We start from the raw sequence: 22,509 nt of genomic DNA, 5'->3' as shown, positions 1-22,509 counted from the left end.
AACAAAATTGAGAACAGACTTGTTAAGGAGAACTAAATATAATTTTATCAATGAAAAATACTACATGCATACTGAGCACCCACAGTATTATGAGTCATTTTAACGGCAGAGCAATTTACAGGATTGAAGATGACTATAGTTGGATGAATTTTTCCAAGTAAAAAAATGTGATTCACAAACAGTGTTAAAAACATCTTCCAACAGCTTGATTTAATTACAATAACCTAATTGAAAAAAAAAAAAAAACACTCCAAGGAGTAAAGAATTCTGTGCTGGTGAAAACGACACTAAAATAGTTATACATGTACCAGTAGCCCTGTGCACGAATCCGTGCGTCAGTAGCTCTCTGCGGGGCCTGGCCACTCTGCGCCCACTGCCCAGAGGCCTATCCACAGCCGGGCATGGAAAGCTTGCCTCCTGGACAGGTGACAACCCAAGTGTTCCCCCACCACCACTGGCCGCTCGGTGCCCACAGCCCAGAGGCCCTCCGCGGCCGGGGTGAAACGCTTGCCTCGGCGCCACAGCGATGAGGCAAGCATTCCGCCAGGCCCCTCATGCTGCCCACTCTCTGCTGCCACGCCCCCAGGACTGGAGGACTCCACTGGGGGCTGAGAGGACTGGGCACCCCATCTTTGTGATGGAGTGATGGTTAATTTGCATAGTACCCTTTATTAGATAGTATTTCTGATATTTTAGCAGTGAGTTTTGGTACCTTCTAAAATCTTGAAAAGGTACATACTACTTTGAATTTATTTAGTTCACACACATCACATTTTTTAAGATGTTGCCAAGAATAAAGTTATATGCCAAAAAGTTGTATTCTACAAAGAATATATTTTTATTTTTTAGCCACTTATTTTACTCAACACTGCTTTTTAAATAATTTATATTAACATAAAAATGTAAAATTATGAACTTGGAAACAACTCTATGAATTCCCCTCTTTGTATTTCTGAGGAGAAGTGAAGAACATAGGAGAATTTAGAAAAAATGATTACAACACTTCTAACCATTAAGTTATATCTATTTAGAAGGAACTGTTTCAGTTGTTTATATAACAACAACAACAAAAGAAAAGATGTTTAGAATAATATATATTCATCTTAGGACACAAAATATCTTTTTACATTTTGGTTAAGAATTATCAAATTATCCCTCAGTCCATGTATGTGACAATGCCCTTTCTGAGATGTTTATTCAGTAATCTAAGAAAACATCCCATCTCCTATTTTGTATTGTTTCTAGCTAAATAATAATTCTGTGCAGGTTATAAGGTCTGCAGTTAAAAATAAAATAAAAAGATGAATAGAACTGGTTACTAAATAATTACATTGTATTCTATTGAAAAACAACAACACACAATGTGGAAGACAAGAATTCACAAGTCTGTGTTTAAGTAAGCATTTTAGGGGTAGGCCTCTATTATTCAAAATATTGATGTTACAGAAAACATCCATAATCACACTGCTTGGAAAATTTCTCTTGCATATCCTTTCATTCCTTTAACATTTTCATATGTTTGAACTATTTCAGTCTCATAAGTTTTGGGTCCTACTCCCATTTATCAAATTGAAAAGAGTAGCAATTTTATTTTGGGAAATGAATAGGGAAAAAATTGGACAAGAAACTTGGTTACTACACAGATGATCTCATATAGTTTGATACAGATGTTACTTTCCTAAGAAGTCTAATAAAAAAAAAAAAGACCTCTGGAATATATTCAAGCAGGGTCTTTTTTAAACTTAGAGACGTGAACAATCATACTTGCACTTGAACATACACATACCCCTATATCTGTCTTTCTGAATATTTCTCTCTCTAGACTCAACTCTTTTGAGAAAAAAAGGAAAAAAAAAAAGAATAGAGCTTTAGAAAATTATATTGCAGTCTTTGATCATACTTTACATTGAATTCATCTCTCCTTTAAAATGCTTATGACTAACTTCGAAAAACTAAATCCCCCAGGGAGTACGTAAAATAGTAACAAAATCTTCATCATCTACTACTCCTATACTTAGACCTTCATAGTAATCTTCAAATTCACCATATGAGACTTCATCAGACTTGCTGCAGGCTTCTTTTAACGTATCCAGAAAAGATAATTTGATTTCTTCCTCTGTGGAATGGCCTGCAAAATAGTATTGATGATGTAACAATCTCCATAAAAGTACAGGAAAATGACCGTTGATGGTAAAGAAATACTTAATCGCCTTGTAAAACCTTTTCAGCAATTTGAAATCTTGTGGCAAACTACCCTGTAATTTATTTAAACATTTTCTTGCATGAACTAGAATTTAATGGTAATGACTTTAATACACATTGGAGGCATCTTTTAAACTTCTGATAAGTTGCATCCTATATATCTAGACAAAACAGCAGCTACAACTGTTGCATTCTTGTATTTCTTAATGTTTTAAAGGACTCTGCTTAATGCAGAGTCATTAAGGAATCATTTCAAAGATTTACATGCTGTTAACACAGTGATGTATTGTGTAAAAGGCATGTCCCATTCAGGCATTAGTTATTTTGTGAATCAGTTACTCATGACTGCAGCTAGAAAAGCATTGCTGCAAACACAAGATTCAAAGGCCAGTGGAAATGTTTGTGGAAGACCTTACACTTGATTAAATCATTATATTTTAATCTCTGACATTAAGTAGGCTATTTCCATGGGGTTATATTAAATAAGATTGACTTTATCCTATAAGAAGATGCTATCGAGAATCATATATGTTTAAAAAATTGTAATTCTTTAGTTTATTATTTAAAGAGAGAACATAAAATATCTGATTTATCCTTCTGAAAATTCATTTGATTTTTTTTTAATTCAGAAAGAGAACAATAAGCTATTTAAATAAGTAACTTTGATCATATTATGGTCAGAGAGGGAGATTGATCTCAGCTTAAATACCATTTTCTTGGGGAGCTTCCACTGGTCACCCAATGCAGGTGCTCCATCAGAGAACTCTGCTCACTAACTTGCCACCCCTTCACTCCCTACCCTCCTGGCACTGATCTACTCTCAGGATCTGAAAGTACAGCAGGAAAAAAGACATTCATTAATTTTTTAATAAAAAAAAGAAGGATTAAGAGATGAAAGGAAGCTATAGATGGTCAGATAATACACAAAGAAAATAAACAGAAGCCCATATATAAAGGCAAAAAAGGGTCAGAAAAAAATCTCTGTGACTCTATAAATCATTTTATTTTTAAAATTTCTTGTTTTATTTAAGGATAGTTGGTATAAATCATTTTAAGTCTCATTTAAAATAACAAACTTAAATGAGAATGCTGCCTTAATTGTTTGCCTAATAGGACAGGCAAAATTTTGGTCAGAGTTGGATCTTTTTCAAGTACTAGAGGGTCTATAATGGACTTAGATAACAGTTCATTCACACTAAAAGAATAAAATCTGCTTTGAATAGCAAAATGCTTAGTCTTTTAAAAACATGTATAAGAAATAAAGAACAGTGATTATTTTTTTAAAAAAAAACAGGTTGAATAAACAAGGACTGAATAATTGTGCCATACAGAGATGGTAACATAAAACAATATAGTAAATTTGTGATTGAATGTTAGTCAAGGATAATCAAGATCTAATGTATATAAAAATATATACATGTTGGCAGAAGAGATTTCTCCCTTTGTTTACCATCCATATTTTTAACAGATAAGTTTTCACGCTATTTTTTTTCTAAGAAAAACATTTTTATTTAAATTTGTTTCAAATATTGAAGCACTGTATACCTCCGTTGTATCCCCACCCAGGAAATACCCACCTTCTATCGTTTGTAACCTTTCTTTTGCTTCTCTTAGTATTTTAATACACAGCATCAGATTTCTAATACTAGTGCATAAAAAACACTTGATAAATTCCATTTCTATTAAAGCTGAAAATACTTTTTAAAATAAATTATTTAAACTAAAAAGAAAATATTTTCTGTAATTAAATTGTCTGATCTAATTGCCTTAATTTGAAATTAAATTCTAAACAATATACATCCTAAAGATGGGCATGTGAATAAATTATAATTTGTAATGATAGATTTAACAAAAAGTTTGTTTTTTTAAAACAGTAACAGATTTTCCTCTTTTTAAGGTTGTTTGGTTTGCTAGCTTATCTCCTTCAATGTGAATGCAAAAACAAGGTATCTAATTACTTAAACTAACAAAGGTTTATCCAACAACAAAACAAAACCCTCACCAAGAATTCACCAACACTAAAATAAAGTAAAGTAAAATAAAATAAAATAAAATAAAATAAAATAAAATAAAATAAACTAGAGCTACTTAAGCAGTTTAATTAAGATTATTAGAGGGGAGAAGACAAAGAGAAAAACACATGGTGTTGAAAGCACCTAATTTTGAAAAATGTAAACTATCTTGTTCTTATCTTTAGTATGACAATTTAAAGGAAAAAAATCAGGAATGGCATGGGTTTTAAGGGAAAAACATATATACTACATATAACTAAATAATATTAAAAATTCCCTTTCAGCAACTGTAGTTCATTTAGTCATTGATAAGCAAATTAAGTTATTTTGACCTGAAATATATTATTAAAAATTGGGAAGTCAGTGGTGATTATTTGCTTTAATCTTCATGCAAATTCTGTTTGTTTTTTTCATTTCACAATTAAAAGTAATGAATAAACTATTTGCAAGGGTTAATAACAGAAATAAACCAAAGTAATTACAGTGTATCTTTTTAATATTAAAAAGGAAAATTCTAGAATAGCCTTCTATAGTATTTATTAGTACATAATCAAAATTATGAATTAGAGATTGTTCATTAAATATAAATGATGAATGATCAATGTACATACAAAAATGTGTTTAATCTCCCTAATAATCAGGGAAATGCAAATTTAAAAAAATATAGACTATTAGATTGGCAAAAATCTGAGGTAAAATAAAATCTCCAACTAATGGCAGTATAATCTGGTATAGCTGTCTTACAAAGCATTTTGCAAGTATCAATTAAAACTTGAAATGTTGATATTCTAGGTCAGGAGTGGGCAAACTTTTTGACTTGAGGGCCACAATGGGTTCTTAAATTGGACCTGCGGGCCGGAACAAAAGCATGGATGGAGTGTTTGTGTGAACTAATATAAATTCAAAGTAAACATCATTACATAAAAGGGTACGGTCTTTTTTTTTTTTTTTTTTTAGTTTTATTCATTTCAAATGGGCCGGATCCGGCCCGCGGGCCGTAGTTTGCCCACGGCTATTCTAGGTCTTGATATTACCCCAAGAAAATAGGCCAAATAAACAAACTCATTAGTTTGTTGGTTGCACATAATAGGTAGAAATTAAAAGTCTTCCAATAGAAGAATAGCTAGGTAGATAAGTTTTCACACTATTTTTTGCTAAGAAATAGGTAACCTGCACTCAATTGTAATATATTGACTTTTTAAAAGAATAACAGGCAGCAGATAAAAATGAGATAGCTCAACATGGATTAACTTAGAAATAGCTCTAAAACATATCCTATATAATAAAAGCCTAATATGATAAGTGTCTGGTCGTCTGGTCAGCCATTCAATCAATCAAAGCTTAATGTGCTAATGATATGCTAAGGCCACTCAACTGCTCGTTATGACATGCACTAACAACCAGGGAGCAGACACTCCAACTAGCAGGTTAGCTTGTTTCTGGGGTCCAGATGATTGGGACTGAACGAAATGGGCCAGACATGCCCTGGAGCCCTCCAGCAGTCCCTACCCAGCTGGCCAACTTCCCGTGTCCATCCCCAGCCTGATTGTGCACCAGTGGGGTCCCTCGGCCTGGCCTGTGCCCTCTCGCAATCCAGGCTGAGGAACCCCCTACCTCCCAGTGCATGAATTTTGTGCACTGGGCCTCTAATTGTTGAATAAGATAGCAAACTACACAGCAATATGTTTAGTGAACCATTCATGAAAAAACTTCAAAAATTATTAGATACTTATTGTACATATAAACTATGAAACTCTATAATGTAAGGATTGGAATATATGTACATATAAGAAGCCCAGTGCATGAATTTGTGCACAGGTGTGGTCCCTTGGCCTGGCCAGCTGGCAGGAGGTACTGCAGGAGGTTGGCCCCAGCAGCAAGATAACCAATGGCCGATCCCATAAGGAATTGGGCTCCTTCCTCCCTCCTGTCTGGGCCTGGGGTGTGGGTGAACCAGATTCAGTGCTGTCAGGGCCCTAGCAGCAAGGTCTGGGTCAGTGCGCTTCATAGCTACCAGCTGGTTGTTCTGGTCATTCTGGTCGTTTGGTCATAACAATCGCTTAGGCTTTAAAGATTAAATAATAGCAATTGCTACCTCTTTAAAGGAAAATGCAATGTAAAGTGGCCAAATGCTTTCTATATAATAAAAATTCACTTATAAATCAATTATGTATTTATAAGTGAATTTTTATTATATAAAGTCAGAAGAAATATAGTAGGGGAATGAGTCTCTAGAATTACTTTGAGATGTTCTCTATATCTTCAAATTTTCATTATATCTTCATTATATGTGCAGCTCTACCCTTAGAGAAAGACATTCTTTCATTCTGCCTTAAATCTTCAAGTATAAGCACATTCAGTAAAACTAATTCAGAGAATTTGCACATGTAATTATCTATTCTCTATATCTATTCTGTTATTTTTAACTCAGATTCCTCACTAGCTGAATAGAAAGTAAAAGTTCAATCTTGATTATAAACATCGAAGAAAAAATAAGTAGACAATAGACCTGGGAATTTTTAAATAAAGGTCAAAGAGCTCTCACTTTTCTAGTTTAAAACATAATGATTTATTCCTCCCCTAATGGCCTCAGGTCTACATTATAAACTAATATTACTTGAAGATATTACTTTCATTAACTAACATTTTAGAAATCTAATGGCTTTTACCTCATAATAATTACCTGAAATTACTTGAGGGTGCTTCTTTGCACAGTAACATTTTCTTATGTCTATGATAGGCACACTGCCAGTTTTGTTGAAATCTAGTTTCATAAAAGCCTAAATAATAAAATACATGTTATTATTTTTCTATGAAATCATTAGACATGCAAACTTCATTTATTATTCTGCAGTCGTTATTTATAAGCTTTAAACAAGACAATTTAAAAATACTAAACTGGTATATGAAGGAAGCATCATGAACGCAAGAAAGAAAGGCATTGGAGCAAGATATAAGGCGCTAACTGATGATTGTTGGCACCGTTTCACTGTCAATGGGAATCCCCAATTTGGGGTACAGTGAAAAAGGAACCTTTATCCAGTGCAAACAGCTCAAGTGTGAAACAGCATGGCTGTAAGATGGTCTTCAGAGGTGGCCCTTGGGTGAGGAGGCCCCTCTCACAAAGCTCTGCTCCTGTCTGGTCTGCCTGCTCCGCTCCGCTCTGAGCTCTGCTTCATTCTGACCTGAGGAGAGACCTTCAGTGTTTCAGCTCCAGCTCGGGAAACAGCCTTTAGTCTTCAACAGGAAGGGAAAGTGTACTGTACTCCCTGAGCCAGAGGAAAGCTGACTTATAGAGAAGTCCCGGCCCCTGGACCTTAATTAGTCTATCCTCATGCAATAGAGAACTCCAAATCCTTCAAGTTTGGCTGGTCCAAAAAACACTGCCCTGATTGGTCAGTGAGCTGATCTGATTGGTCAATAAAATGCTAATGAGGATATAGCTGCACAGTTCCAATTGAACAGGGGAAGTCTCAGTCCTACTGGTTGAAACACTATTTCAGGAACTCCTCTGTAAGGCTGGCTCATACACAGGAACACAGTGCAGGTCTGTGTGAGGGCCCTGTTTGGACAGGGCTGTTAGGCTCTATTTATAAATTTGAGACCAGTTAGCCACCAGGAGCCCTTCTTGGTAGGTATCTTCTTTCTCGGGGTTGAGATAGTAACCTGCACTCCAGTATTACCAGTAGTCACATAGCTAGTAGTTTATGGAGACAACAGTGTTTATGGAACTAGTAATTTGTGAACCAAAATTTGATTCATATTTCATATTCCTTTTATAGTATTTTCCTAAAATATATGCATAAATTATTTAGATTTATCCTGGGAGAGTTGTATTTCTATGTGTTTCTGTTTTATTGAAATCAAGATACATTGCCGATAAAGGGATTTAGAACATTTTCAGTGGTAATTCACTCAAGTCTTACAATAAGGAACCTAACAATCTACTAAAGTAACAATTTAAAGCCCAGCATGTGTAGTTCAGTTGGCTGAGCATTGTCCAATGCACTACAGTGGTCAGCAAACTACGGCTTGTGAGCCACATGCGGCTCTTTGGCCCCTTGAGTGTGGCTCTTCCACAAAATACCGACTTCTGCGCACGGGCCACAAAGTTTCAATCGCACTGTACATGCGCGCCCGCACGTGGTATTTTGTGGAAGAGCCACACTCAAGGGGCCACTGAGCCGCATGTGGCTCGCCAGCTGCAGTTTGCCGACCACTGCACTAGGAGGTCACCAATTCGATTCATGGTCAGGGCATATGTCCCGGTTGCGGGCTCAATCCCCACTAGGAGCCATGCAGGAGGCAGCCGATCAATGTTTCTCTGTCATCAATGTTTCAATATCTCTCCCTCTCCCTTCCTCTAACTCAGCGGTTCTCAACCAATGGGTCGCAACCCTTTGGGGGTCGAACAACCCTTTCACAGGGGTCGCCTAAGACCATCGGAAAACACATATATAATTACATACTGTTTTTGTGATTAATCACTATGTTTTAATTATGTTCAATTTGTAACAAAGAAAATACATCCTGCATATCAGGTATTTACATTACGATTCATAACAGTAGCAAAATTACAGTTATGAAGTAGCAAAAAAATAATTTTAGGGTTGGTGGTCACCACAACATGAGGAACTGTATTAAAGGGTCGCGGCATTAGGAAGGTTGAGAACCACTGCTCTAACTGAAATCAATAAAAACATATTTTTTAAAAGTAACTATTTAAAAGATTACTTAGTTACCTTTCGAACAAATGATTTTCTGTATTCATTCATTTCACCAATAATGGCACGTCTGAATTCTCCATAGTCAACCCTGCCATTGCCATTTTCATTTAGAATTCGCCATGAAGACTCAAAATCCTAGAAATAATACACAGAGACCAATGACTCTTACACCTTAAAGTTGTACATGACCATAAGATAATATTATTTTGTTACATCTTTTTATAGTCTTAAACAAGGTAGAGGACTAAAGAAAATCTCCCCCCCCCGCCGTCCCCCCAAAATTATATCCAAATCCATTCAAAGGCACTCAGAAAGCTATTTAAAGAAACTCTGTGGTGAACAGTTCTGTAAATTTAATAATCATTTAGGAGTGACAGTAAGACACAAATTGTCATTTTAAATTCATTTTCTTTCCATACAAAAATAAAAGTGCTTATTGTTTCCTTGGCTTTGGACATTTAATTATTTTTACATATTATATCTGTGACAATTAAAAAATCACTTCAGGTTCTGGAATGCCTCCAATAGCAATAGAACCAGTAATTGTATTTCTCCTAGTCTTCAGGCTTGAAAGTATAAAGCATAATACTTGAATGATTCTAATATTATTCCACAATTTACAGCATAAGGTGTTATTCTGAGTAAATCTCTTATGCTAGTTTGTTCATTTTACCATTGCCACTTATTGCTTTGATAAATGCACTATTTAATATAACATTCTATTTCCAGAGTTCCTAATAACAAAGAAGTCACGCCATGAGATTTTCTTAAATTCAGGTTTCAGTTGTTAGCTTTAAATGAGAATGTAAACAAAACATCTGACAAGGTGATTGACAAATAATAGTGAAGCAGGATAGTAAGAAGTTAAGAAAATTGCTTGGCAAGTGGGCCGGGGAAACTGAGACAGATAGCTGAACAAACTGGCCCAGCAACTTACAGCCAGACATAGAAGGTCTCCAAGGGTAGGAAACCCAGGTGCCTAGCAATGAGCAAAACTAGTGCTCGATCTCGCCCCAAGGGTGGCCTTTCCTCCCCTGGCATATGGCTGGCCATGTGATTTAGACCCTCTGACCTCTCCCTAGAAATAATGGTATTTCAGCTCCAGTCCCAGGAAAGCCGCAAATCCAAGCGGGTGATGCCAGGACCAGCTGCGATGACTAACAACCCCCTGCCCTGGCCCTGACCAATCAGTAGAGACCATGACTCTGAAAGGACACACCCGGAAAAGCTGATGAATAATCTATTGAGATCTCCCCTAAATGCCCAGCCTTTAAAAAACCTCAAAACAAAGGGCCCAGAATACCCCCTCTCCTGGGAGTATGCCCTCACCTTGGCTTCCCCCGCTTCTTCCCTCTCAGACATGCATCTCCTGAATTTGAAGGGTCCCGAGGAGACTTGCAACCAGGGGAGCAGTGGGCAGCAGCACCAGCTCATCCAGGCTAACCCCCTGAGCCTGTCTCCAAGGCCCCTTTCCTCTGACTCCCCAGGGAGCCCTGCCTAGCCTCCTGCTGCTTCTTGGATCCTAGGCTCCTCCTTGGCTCACTGCCCCCAGCTGCAGTAAGTGTACTCTCAAAATCTCCTGGACTTGTGTGGTAAAATCTTTCCTGCACGGAGTGAAGAACCCACACACTATCTGCTGGCCCTGAGGCAGACTCGCTTGGGCCAGGTCCCCTTTCCAGTAATAACAGGTCCTCAAAAAATACTCTCTTCTGCCTGACCGGTTTGGCTCAGAGGATAGAGCGTCGGCCTGCAAACTGAAGGGTCCCGGGTTCGATTCCGGTCAAGGGCATGTACCTTGGTTGCGGGCACATCCCCAGTGGGGAGCGTGCAGGAGGCAGCTGATCGATATTTCTCCCTCATCGATGTTTCTAACTCTCTATCCCTCTCCCTTCCTCTCTGTAAAAAATCAATAAAATATATTTTTAAAAAATATTCTCTTCTACTTCCTCCTAATTTTTCAAATAAAACTTCAGTAAGAAAAACTAAATCTCAACAACCCATACATTTTTTTTCTGCCTTAATGACCTATACATGATACAGACCTTAAGGGTCTGTAAAATGAGCTTTTAAGTGTGAACTCATAACTAATATGGATAGGAAAAAATGTATTTGCTAACCCAACTCATGGAATGCTAGATTTAAAAGACAATGCTTGAGGCTTAAAATGATTAATTTTCAAAACCTGAGTAAGTTACAAAAAGTGGCAACAAATTTATATAACCCCCTTCTTTTTTCAAGATATGGTACAGAATGAAAAATGATAATTAGTTGAAGAAAACTGAGGTTTATTCAATGATAGTATCTCTATAGAAATTAAGCTATTTACGGTGCATACTAATTTCTTTTCTAGGTGATTCATATATATATTTACTTATTTGTGCAAAGATGGCTGCACAAAGATATGTATTGCAACATTTTTTATCTATACTAATAAAAGCATAATATGCTAATTAGACTGGACATCCTTCCGGACAACCTTCCAAACAAAGCCAGGGCTGCAAGAGCTGAGCCCCTTGCATGAATTTTGTGCGTCAAGCCTCTAGTAATAATTATAAATTGGAAATAACCAATAGAAAAGTGGTTAGCAAAGCAAGTTTTAAAAGAAAAGGTTATTTTCTATATGTTAAGTATTTATATGTTATTCTAATATTAAGATTTTTTAACTTTATTTTTATCTTACATTATTACAGCTGTGCCCACTTCCACCACCACCCCTTCCCTCTGCCATCTCCATGCTGTTGTCTGTGCCTATGGGTGATGTATATATGTCCTTTGCCTAATCCCTTCACCTTCATTCATCCAATCCCCACCTCCCCCTGAGAGCTGTCAGTCTGTTCTATATGTCCATGCTTCTGTTTATATTCTTACTTGATAGCCACTTAATTCTTCTTATCATTGCATGGCCAGTCTCCAGTGATGTGTGTGTGTGTGGGGGGGGGGGGGGGGGAGACTGGACAGGAAATGTTTAAAATATATGAGAAAAAGGGAAGTTTACTCATATTCTCATAAAATTTTCTCTCTCTGTTAGATGCCTTGTATAATTTTTTGTTTTTATTCCTGAATCTAATCATAAAAATTTAACAAATCAACCAAAAAGGGAACTATTGTGGTGATGCAGAAAGAATACTAGACTGCCTGTCCAGTGTGGCTCAGTGGCTGAACTTCGACCTATGAACCAGGAAGGAGGTCATGGTTCAATTCCGGTCAGGGCACATACCCAGTTTGGGGGCTTTGTCCTCAGTGGGGGGCGTGCAGGAGGCAGCCGATCAATGATTATCTCTCTTCATTGATGTTTCTATCCCTCTATCTCTCTCCCTTCTTCTCTGAAGTAAAAAATATATACACATATATAAAGAAAGAGTACTAGACTCGACTGAATTATCTGGGTTCCCGTTTTATCTTGGTTATTAATTACCTATGTAATTGTGGACAAAGACACCAAGGTTGCCCTGGCTGATAGTGCAGTGATTAGAGTGTCATCTCATGTACCCAAGGGTCTCGGGTTCGGTTCCTGGTCAAGGCGTGCACCTGGGTTGCAAGTTCACTCCCTGCCCCCTGTTGGGACTTCTGCCCCTGGTTGGGCTCGCATATGGGAGGCAACCAGTCCATGGTCGAGATCTCTCTCTCTCTCCTCTCTAATATCACTAAAAATAAATAAAGAAATAAGAAGTGCCCTAGCCTCTGCCCTAATGGGGTTTACTTTCCATTTGCAGGCACAGCCAGACAATACTTAAAAAGTAGCATAAAGAAAAGAAAATGGGGAAATGATAGAGAGAAGATCAGGGATCCAGGGACCAGATGGGTGCTCCTACAGACAGAAGTGCCAGGGCTGTACTCTCTGTAGAGAAAGCTGTGCCCTGAATGATGAGAAAATCCAGCATGCAAAGGTCTAGAGCAGCGGTTCTCAACCTGTGGGTCGCGACCCCTTTGGGGTCGAACGACCCTTTCACAGGGGTCACCTAAGACCATCGGAAAACACATATATAATTACATATTGGTTTTGTGATTAATCACTATGCTTTAATTATGTTCAGCTTGTAACAATGAAATTGGGGGTCACCACAACATGAGGAACTGTACTAAAGGGTCACAGCATTAGGAAGGTTGAGAACCACTGGTCTAGAGGAAGATTACTTCACAGCAGAGGGAACAGTATGTGCGAAGGCTCTGGGGGTGGGGACTGAGGGCATGAACAATTTGTAATTCCTGGACAGGCCACACTCCCTCTCCCCTCCATGCCTTCACATGCGCTTCTCCTTTCTGTGAATGATCCACTGTCTGATCCACGCCCCTCCCCTCTTGTCTGTTAATTCCTCATGTTTAAAATTCAGCTGGGATATGTCCTCCTCCAGGAATCCTTCTACGATCTTCCCTCTCCTTCCCTAAATTGATTTGAAATTTATCCCATGTGTTCTGAAAGCAGGTTCTACTTAACATATGTCATTTTGTAATCATTTATATCTTTCTATCCTTTTATTGTGAAGACCTTTGAGGACAGAGCATATCTTTTCAGAACTTTGGATAATGGCTAGTTAATATGTTCTTAATATACAGAGTGTCCCCCCAAAATGTATACACACTTTCAGTTATTAGAAAGTTAGTGTTTATTAACATATAGTTCATTTTTAAAATTTAAAAGAATCTACAGAAATGAATTTTTTTTTTTTTTTGGTCAATGCCTGTTTTCAAAGTGATGACTATTCTGGTCTAGGTACTGCTGATGACTCAAAGCAATGGAATCCCAAACATCAATAATCATATTGTTAAGTATTTATGTACCCTCAATCCATCGACTATTGCCAGTTTTGTACCGTAAACTATATTTTATGTATCCCCATAACAAAAGTCTAGAGACACTTTAGGGTAAATTTTCTTTGTTCAGAGCTTAGTCTAGCTTCACCCATTATTTCAAATCAGTTAAACCTGAGAAGGAGTGAAAACTGAGTTATCAGCTGTTAAAGTGTGTATACATTTTTGGGGGGGAAACCCCACTTATATATATGGTAGAGGAATGAATGTTGAAATTTTAAAAAATCAACAGGGCTTATTACCTAGTGGCTTAATACTAATAACAGGGCATAAAGAAGAAGAAGGAGACAAATGAACTACTAAAATTTCAGTAGAGAAGTGAAGAATATCACCTAAGAATAATAAATCATTCATGCAGTGAAGTATCTGTATGCATACCTTTTCAGACATTTCTAAGTGAAAGACTTTTAGAGCTTCCTTAAAATCTGCTTTATCTAAAAGTCCATTTCTTTCCTTGTCCCGTTGTTCAAAGTATTTTCCCATTGCAGTCAAAATACGGACACCTCTTTTATGTAGCTGTTCTTTTAGCTTATCTGTTTAGGAAGAGGAAAGAAGGAAACTAACACCTCCTGTTCACAAATTTATCAAATTGCAATTGTCTCTCATGTAAGAAAGTGAAACTTGATGTAACTGATATGAGTAATGTCAACCTAATTGTATGTATGACTGACAAAAAAACTTTGAAAAATAGAATCCTTTTAATAAAGAAGGTTATATATAAAATTGCATGCAAATATACCAGAACTATAGCACCACTGTGTGGTGAAAGTGTTATTTTTTAAATATAGGAAAACAATGTTTCACTTTATCAGCATGAAAATAACCTAAATGTTACAAATAACATTTCGTTTTCTAGGCATCCTCTTCATCTAACAACCCCACATTTTTTCATCTCCTTCCTCTGTTTTTGTTGTTCAAATGAATTACAAAATTGACACCAGGCAAGTCACTCAAAGATGATCAGTTCAAAATGTCTAAAACAGTTTGCAATTTTCAAATTAAAACTTCTATGCGAAAGAGCACCAAGGCTTGGAGTGTTATTCTGTACTGATACATTTGAAAGTAATCCTTTCTTCCAGGAATTCATAAGAAGTTATATTCTAGGCCCCTAGTATTCTCTTCGTGGGTCAGTGATTTCACTTAGTGCAGTTTGTGCCATCTCAAGAAAATATAGGGAACTTTACTAATAACATAGTAAATAAAATATATAGAGGAAGTAAATATCACTAGACACAATAATGACAAATATTGTATTGACTATGATAGGATAAACAATTTACAAACAACGGCATCAAGAATATTTGAGACTTCAAATACCAATTCCGACAACTTTAAAATGTTTCTAGTCTTCTTACTCTGTGATCATCTTTAAATTATAAATCAGGATTTATCAAAATTCATAAATTATATGATGATTCTCTGTGATTACTTCTAGGCTAAGAAATTCAACAAAAGAATTGTCTGAGCCTAGTATACTGTAGTAGAAGATTAGGCTCTAGAAATAAAATCTGTAATATGTGTTAGTGTCCAAAGCCTACATATATTACATCAACTATGTAAAGTTAATAAAACCAATTGTTTTCTGCATTTGAAGGATGAAGAAAGAGGTACAAGAGAATTACACAATTATATGTCTATTGAATGACAGCGTCCAACCACACCTGGCTCCCGTTCTCGCATTTTTCTTTTACACTAAGCTACTACAAATCTCTTTTGGATGTCATCATTAATGCATAAGACAAGTATTATATTACAGAGTTAGCTACTTGATTCAGTTCATGAATAAACCCATATTGCCTAGTTCTTTCTAGTTGTTAAATTCATAATTCATATAATACTAGTTATTCAGTTAGATAGGACTATTAAAGTAGGAGAAATCTTTAAAATACTTGTAAACATATACAGTGTCCCCCCCCCAAAAAAAAATATATACACCCTTTAACAGCTGATAGCTCAATTTTGAAAATGAAATGTATTTTAATAAAAACTGCCTTTATAATTATTCAAAGTATGTGTATACATTTTTTGGGAAACCATATATATGGATATGTACATAATTAACTTGCAAAAAAAAAGTCAAGTGCCATAAAACTAAGAAATACCTGAAAAATACTGCTTTACTACTTACACAGAAAATTGTTAAAAATGTAAAATACTTGAGAGTATACTAAACTGACACAGACCTTGAATGGCTTTGAAGACCAGCCTATCATTGGCCTCTTGCCTGGTTGTATCATCCTCCTGTTGCACAGAATCAGTTCTGCAATTGACATGTTCACAATGAAAAAAATACAATCTCTTTTGTAACTCTGAGTGCGGAAACTCTCAGCTCTTCCCTGCTCAAGGCTCAGTGAAACTCTATCAAAGTTAGAAGATTAATCAAGTCCCACCTTCCACCTGCTGATTTCATACCTGGGAGGATTTAATATGCTAAATCATGGGCTAACATCCTTAAAACCTTCCAAGAATTATCTTTAAACATTATATTCATTTTTGTGGCCATTTCATTGTTCTTTTAAAATAATTAAAACTATTAAATTTAAAAGCAGTTTTACCTTGCAAAGTATAAAGTGCTATTTTGGAAAACTAAAAAATGCATTCACTTTGAGCCAAACAATAAAATGAATTCTATTTATCACTAAGAAACACAGAATAGCACTATATTTACCACTAAGAAGCACTCAGCAATAACAATAGCATATATAAAAATAATTAACATAAGTCCAATTCATTTAAGAGCCTTTTATATTCGTAGCATTATTTTTACATTATGGATATTAGCAATCAATGAACACTAGTAACATGTAGGACCCAAGACACTTTTAATGCTATAAAAACAAAACATCACACTAAAATGTGGGGAAATTAAACTATAGTGCAGTGATGGCAAACCTATGACACACGTGTCAGAGGTGACAGGTGAACTCATTTTTTGGGTTGATTTTTCTTTGTTAAATGGCATTTAAATATATAAAATAAATATCAAAAATATAAGTCTTTGTTTTACTATGGTTGCAAATATCAAAAAATTTCTATATGTGACACGGCACCAGAGTTAAGTTAGGGTTTTTCAAAATGCTGATGCGCTGAGCTCAAAAGGTTCGCCATCACTGCTATAGTGTGATGTGCTGTATCTCATCTTTTAAATGTTATTTCTGTCTTAGCATTTTATAAAATAGAAGTGTTATAGCAAAGGCCAATTAATACAGATTCTTCAACATAAAATGGGACATTTTTGTTCATGGCTTGATTGTAACTGTTTCCACACATGGAGTGTGAGGTAAATAAAATAGACAGATATGGTTATGCTTTGTTTTAAAAAATATAAATCTAACTTAAGTCAAAATGCTTTGGAATTGAATTTAATTTTAAGATAATAAATAACAGTGTTTTCACTTTCCTTCAAAATGACAAATGCATGTGTGACTTACCTGAGATCATCCGAAGCTACCCGATCAATATTTGTGACTCGAAGGATAAGTAATGTGTTTTCTTTTATGCTTTCTGGAAGTCTGAGATGATCAGAACTTAAAAATGTCAAGTTTGCACCCTAAAAAAATTAACAGATGAATTATTTAAAACTTATAATGCCTAAAAGAAGTAAAATACAACTAATACTAATTTTAAGTATTCAATTTTGACTATGTGACATGGTATACTTTTATAATGATTTTTAAAAAGCATTTTAGAGACCATTTAGAAGTCACACAGGCTTCAACTAATAATATAGGAAAATAAAGGAACTAATCTCCCAATCAATCTCTGAATTAGAATAATCATCTATTTAACAATCCGTGTAGAAACATAATATAAGAACTCGATCTTCATAAGAATCTTAGGAAGAAATGACAAATTATTCAAATGAAAATACAGCTATTGATGCCCAGAAAGGTGTACTGCAAATTGATGAACTGTGATAGATCAATCACACTTTTTCAACTAGTCTTTTGATAACAAACATCACATAAGCATAAAACCTACTTTTAACCTAATTTGAACTTACAGGCTTCAATAAAATATTCCTATCAAATATACTTAACCTACTCAGAAAATGGTTAGTATTTTGATCTCTAAGTCACTCATATAAATATAGTCAGATGGGAAGTTTAATTTTCTCTCTTAAAAATAATGGAAGAGGTTTCTCTCCTCTCCTTTTTCCTGGAGCATTTACTTAAGAAAACTTGTAACTCTATGTGCTTCCTCCTTTATTTGAAACTAGAGGCCTGGTGCACGACATTCGTGCACGGGAGGTGAGAGGTCCTCAGCCCGGCCTGCTGAGTGGTCCTTAGCGCTGCCACCACCACTGCACTCACCAGCCTTGAGCCCAGCTACTGGCTGAGCAGCGCTTCCCGTGTAGGAGTGCACTGACCACCAAGGGGCAGTTCCTGCATTGAGCGTCTGCCTCCTGGTGGTCAGTGTGTGTCATAGCAACCAGTCGTTCCTCTGGTCAATTTGCATATTAGCCTTTTATTATATAGGATGTATATAAATGCTTTTTCAAATCATAATAAGCAGTTGAAGAGACTATGTGGGTTGGGTAGTAGGGTTATACATATAAGAACGTACATACAAAGCAAATGTGTGTATGTATTCATGTGTGCATAGGTTACATCCATGTGATCTGTGTCCGTGAATCTGAAGCTATACATTCATGCATATGAATGAACATATGTGAGTACACTTTTTACACATGTGTGCCTGTGGGCATGTGTGTGTTTATTTGATTATTATTTTAATAGCTGGCACTAAAATTTCTTTTAGGAAGTGTTTAGGAAAAGACCTTGGTGGGGCATATAGAAAAGTTCCAGAGTAACATCTGGAAATCAGAAGAACACCCCCACCCCCAAAATAAAGGACAAGGTAGAAAATTTCTGCATAAAGAAATGGAGTATTGAAGGGAGGAGAAAAAGATGGGAGGAGTCAAAAATAGAATATTGAAGAGGAGGTGCCTTTACCATGGGAAATACTCAAGGGACATATATCTAAGAATAAGAATGTCTAATAAATTGTAAGCTGCTGACACTGCTGCAATATTAACTTCCCTCCATGTCCCTCTCAAATTGTCTGCCATACACACAAAGCATCAAATTTGCGTGCAGATTTCTGCCGCTCTCTCCCTTTTCTTCTTCTTTTCTTTGATGGAAATCATCAAAGGGAGCAGAGTTCCACATCTGCTTCAAGTGACATAGAACAGGAATGGTAGAATAAATCATAAACCACACTAAGTTATTGGAGATAGCACTCAGAGCCAGGGGTAACTTCAGTCGTGGGGTAGGCATTAGACATCCTTTCCGCAGGTTGTGAAGTGGGAGTCGGAGCTGATTTTCTTCAGATCTCAAGAGGCAGACTTGAGTGATACGTGTATATTCTATTTAATCCCAGCTTAAGATGTAAAGTTTGTCCTCACCTGACAGTCACTACATCTTACTGATTCTACCTCCTAAAGAGGATTTTTCATTTTATTTTTCTAATTAGTTTCACAGACACAGCCACCTGCCTACTTCAGGTTGTCATAACCTCCTTCCTAAATCTCTGTATTTCAATCCAATCTGGTTCTTTATACCTCTCTCTCCACATTCCATCCACATCTTATCTCTCAATGACTCCCCAACACATTTTATTTATTTATTTATTTTTAAATCCTCACTGGAGGATATGTGTTTTTTTATTGATTTTTAGAGAGGGGAAGGGAGAGAAGGAGAGTGAAACATCAATCAGTTACCTTCAGTACACAACCCAGCATGTGCCCTGAGCCAGAATCGAACCCAACACATTTTAGGTAATTCTTTAACAGAGGCTGCTGTTAGTAAGCTCTGACTCATTCTTGACAACACCAATCCTGAACTCTATACTCCAGACAGACTTTCCCTCACCTCTCCTATCTCCCTATCCAATCTAGTTAACTCCTCCTCTAGTGAAATTTAGATGGCACTTTCTTCATGAAGCCTTCTTTGACTCCACAAATCTAAATTATTACCCCTCCTATCTGACAATGTTTCCCATTAGACTAAACTCAACAAAAGCAGGGAATGGGCCTGACTTACCCACTGTGCTCTCTCTAATGCGTAGCCTATGAATATACGGTAGTTGTTACATGAATGATCACGGTGGATAGTGCTGCATTGTAATCATGAGATAACATCTAAACTAATAAAAACCTAGGTGGTCCTCGCGCCCTCGCGCGTGACGTTGTCACAAGATGGCCACCACAAGATGGCCGTGTGCACAGCAAAGGCGGGGCTGGTGGCCACTCTGCGCAGTGAGGCCTGGGGGTCCCATGGCTCCATGCGGTGTGGAGGAGGCCGGTCCTGGTGGAAAAGGCGGGTTGTGGCAGGAGAGGGCAGTTGTGGGTGATCAGGCCAGCAGGGGAGGACAGTTGGTGGCAATTGGGCCAGGAGGGGAAGGCAGTTTGGGGTGATTAGGCCAGCAGGGGAGGGCAGTTGGGGGCTATCGGATCAGGCCTAAACAGGCAGTCGGACATCCCCGAGGGGTCCCAGATTGGAGAGGGTGCAGGCCGGGCTGAGAGACACACTCCCATGCACTAATTTTGTGCACCAGGCCTCTAGTCCGATATAATAAAAGGCTAATATGCAAATTGTCCCCTCAACCAGGAGTTCCACCAGGAGTTCTATCAGGGGGTGGGGCTGTCTGGCCAACCGCCTGAGGCCCCTCCCCCCAACTGGTCCTGCCCCCGATCACTCCCCCCCCCCCAACGCTGATTGGGGTGGGCCAGTCGGACCCCACCCATGCATGAATTCATGCACCAGGCCTCTAGCGTGAATATAATGATTTAAAATATAGGAGCACTATACAGATTTGTAACATTATCTACTAGAGGCCCAATGCACACAATTCATGCAAGAATAGGCCTTCCTTCCCCCAGCTACTGGCACCGGCTTCCCTCTGGGACCTGGGACCCGGATTTCCCTAGCAGCCACGGCTTCATCTGGAAGAATATCTAGTCTAATTAGCATATTACACTTCTATTATTATAGATTATCAACCCATTCTAGGAATTCCTTGTGATACAACATATGCCAGGAGTTACATGAGGTGGAAAATCACAAAGATAAACTGACAATCATATATATGACAGTTCCAGAGCCAACTACCCCTCTGTGTGGAGAAAAACCACGTGTCCCCAGAAGATAAGCCTGTTTTAGGTGGAGCATTGCCCCTAGCCCAGTGGCACAGCCCTGTAAAACCTTTGTTTGTTTGTTTGTTTGTTTAATCCCCACCTGAGGATATTTTTTCCATTGATTTTTTTTTTTTTTAGAAGGAGTAGAAGTGAGGAGGAGAGACAGAAAGAAACATCAATGTGAGAGAGACACATCAGTTGGTTGCATCTGGCACGTGCCCCAACCAGGGCCAGGGATTGAGCCTGCAACTAAGGTAGGTGGCCTTGACTAGAATCCAACCTGAGACAGGTTCATTCTGGAGGCAGAAGCTCTAACCACTGAGCAAAATGCTAGGGCCCTGGAAAGCCTTTAAAAGTACCAAGAAATAAGCTCTTCGCGGCTTACATTGTGGATTTGGGTGGGGGCAGAGGTAACATTACAGGGAATAAAAGCTATGCTTCGATTCAGAGCACTGGGGTCTGAGACTGAGAGGCAGAACCTTCAGGGAAACACCAACCATTGGCCATTCACACAAATAAATGCCCCTGCTCAGGAAGGAGAACCAGCTAAGAAGAGAAGCCCACTCCTCCAGCCCCACAGGACCCACAAAATCCAACACCTGGAATTAAACCTTTGTACACATACACAAACTTACAATATAAAAATCGCCAAGTTGGTATTGTTTGCCTTTTCTTCGCCCACACTGATGACTATAAGTGCTTTTTTTAATAAAAGGAAGCACATTTGTTCTAGAAGTTAAATGACAAGAATGTGAAATTAGTCAGCTTCTCTCGGAAGTAGTCATCTTGAGAAATGTAACAATGCTTTATGGCATACCTATTTTTCCCAAATTGCCGATATTCGTAAATTGTAAGGGACTGATCATGAATAAAAAAGAACCCAACCAGCTCTCTGCAAGCATCACGTCCATTTCTAGAAAAAGAGAATAATATCAAAAGTTTTCAAATAAGAACACTTTCAAATTAAATAATAAACTAAAATCATCTCGTCAGAGGAATGATATTAACTCCCTGGAGTGTGTGGCAATGAGCAGGGGTTAGGGCCATGGTCGGCAAACTGCGGCTTGCGAGCCACATGCAGCTCTTTGGCCCCTTGAGTGTGGCTCTTCCTAAGCCTTAGGAGAACCCTAATTAAGTTAATAACAATGTACCTACTTATATAGTTTAAGTTTTAAAAATTTGGCTCTCAAAAGAAATTTCAATTGTTGTACTGTTGATATTTGGCTCTGTTGACTAATGAGTTTGCCGACCACTGGAGGGGAAGCCACGGGAAGAACATGCCACAGCTTGTGCAGTGCCCATTTTAGTTAGATTTGGATGGAGAAAAAGCTTTAGCTTACACTGATATGAACATGGATAAACAGATTACTAATTTGATATAGACTTTTAAGGTAAAGTGAAAGATCTTTAAAAAAATGTTGAGTTTTCAAGAAGCCAATCAAGGATGTGCATTTATTACCCTTTGTCCAAAAAAGTTTAAAATCATTAAACAAACATGATAGTTAAAAAAAAAAAAGACTTTACCAGTAGTGTACACAAAGAATATCAAGTAGCATTTACATTTTACTGGAAGTTTATAAGACAGCGAAAGAGAGTTAAGAATCATCTACTTTGTCATCTT

At 37.4% G+C, this 22,509-nt stretch overlaps 1 protein-coding gene and 1 long non-coding RNA gene across 3 annotated transcripts in view; one reads left to right on the top strand and one right to left on the bottom strand.

Annotated features, from left to right (window-relative positions):
- Positions 1–22,509, top strand: part of LOC308513399 — a 66,470-nt gene that overhangs the window by 39,923 nt on the left and 4,038 nt on the right. The window contains exon 2 of the long non-coding RNA XR_013995536.1: positions 21,027–21,142. This is a non-coding gene — a long non-coding RNA (uncharacterized lncRNA). The remainder of the gene's footprint in view (positions 1–21,026; positions 21,143–22,509) is intronic.
- Positions 1,242–22,509, bottom strand: part of CAPS2 (calcyphosine 2) — a gene marked incomplete at its 5' end in the record, with an annotated part of 51,303 nt that continues 30,035 nt past the window's right edge. For both annotated transcript variants that reach the window (XM_081083393.1, XM_081083394.1), the window contains 8 exons: positions 1,242–2,128; positions 6,898–6,994; positions 8,957–9,076; positions 14,129–14,283; positions 15,934–16,010; positions 17,182–17,300; positions 21,524–21,617; positions 21,706–21,801. In XM_081083393.1, the coding sequence (XP_080939519.1) occupies positions 1,953–2,128; positions 6,898–6,994; positions 8,957–9,076; positions 14,129–14,283; positions 15,934–16,010; positions 17,182–17,300; positions 21,524–21,617; positions 21,706–21,801 (934 nt within the window). In that variant the 3' untranslated portion in view covers positions 1,242–1,952. The remainder of the gene's footprint in view (positions 2,129–6,897; positions 6,995–8,956; positions 9,077–14,128; positions 14,284–15,933; positions 16,011–17,181; positions 17,301–21,523; positions 21,618–21,705; positions 21,802–22,509) is intronic.

Source organism: Myotis nattereri, assembly GCF_964212035.1.
Source record: "Myotis nattereri genome assembly, chromosome: 2".
Taxonomy (NCBI): Eukaryota; Metazoa; Chordata; class Mammalia; order Chiroptera; family Vespertilionidae; genus Myotis; species Myotis nattereri.
This window is presented reverse-complemented; position numbering and strand designations above follow the sequence as displayed.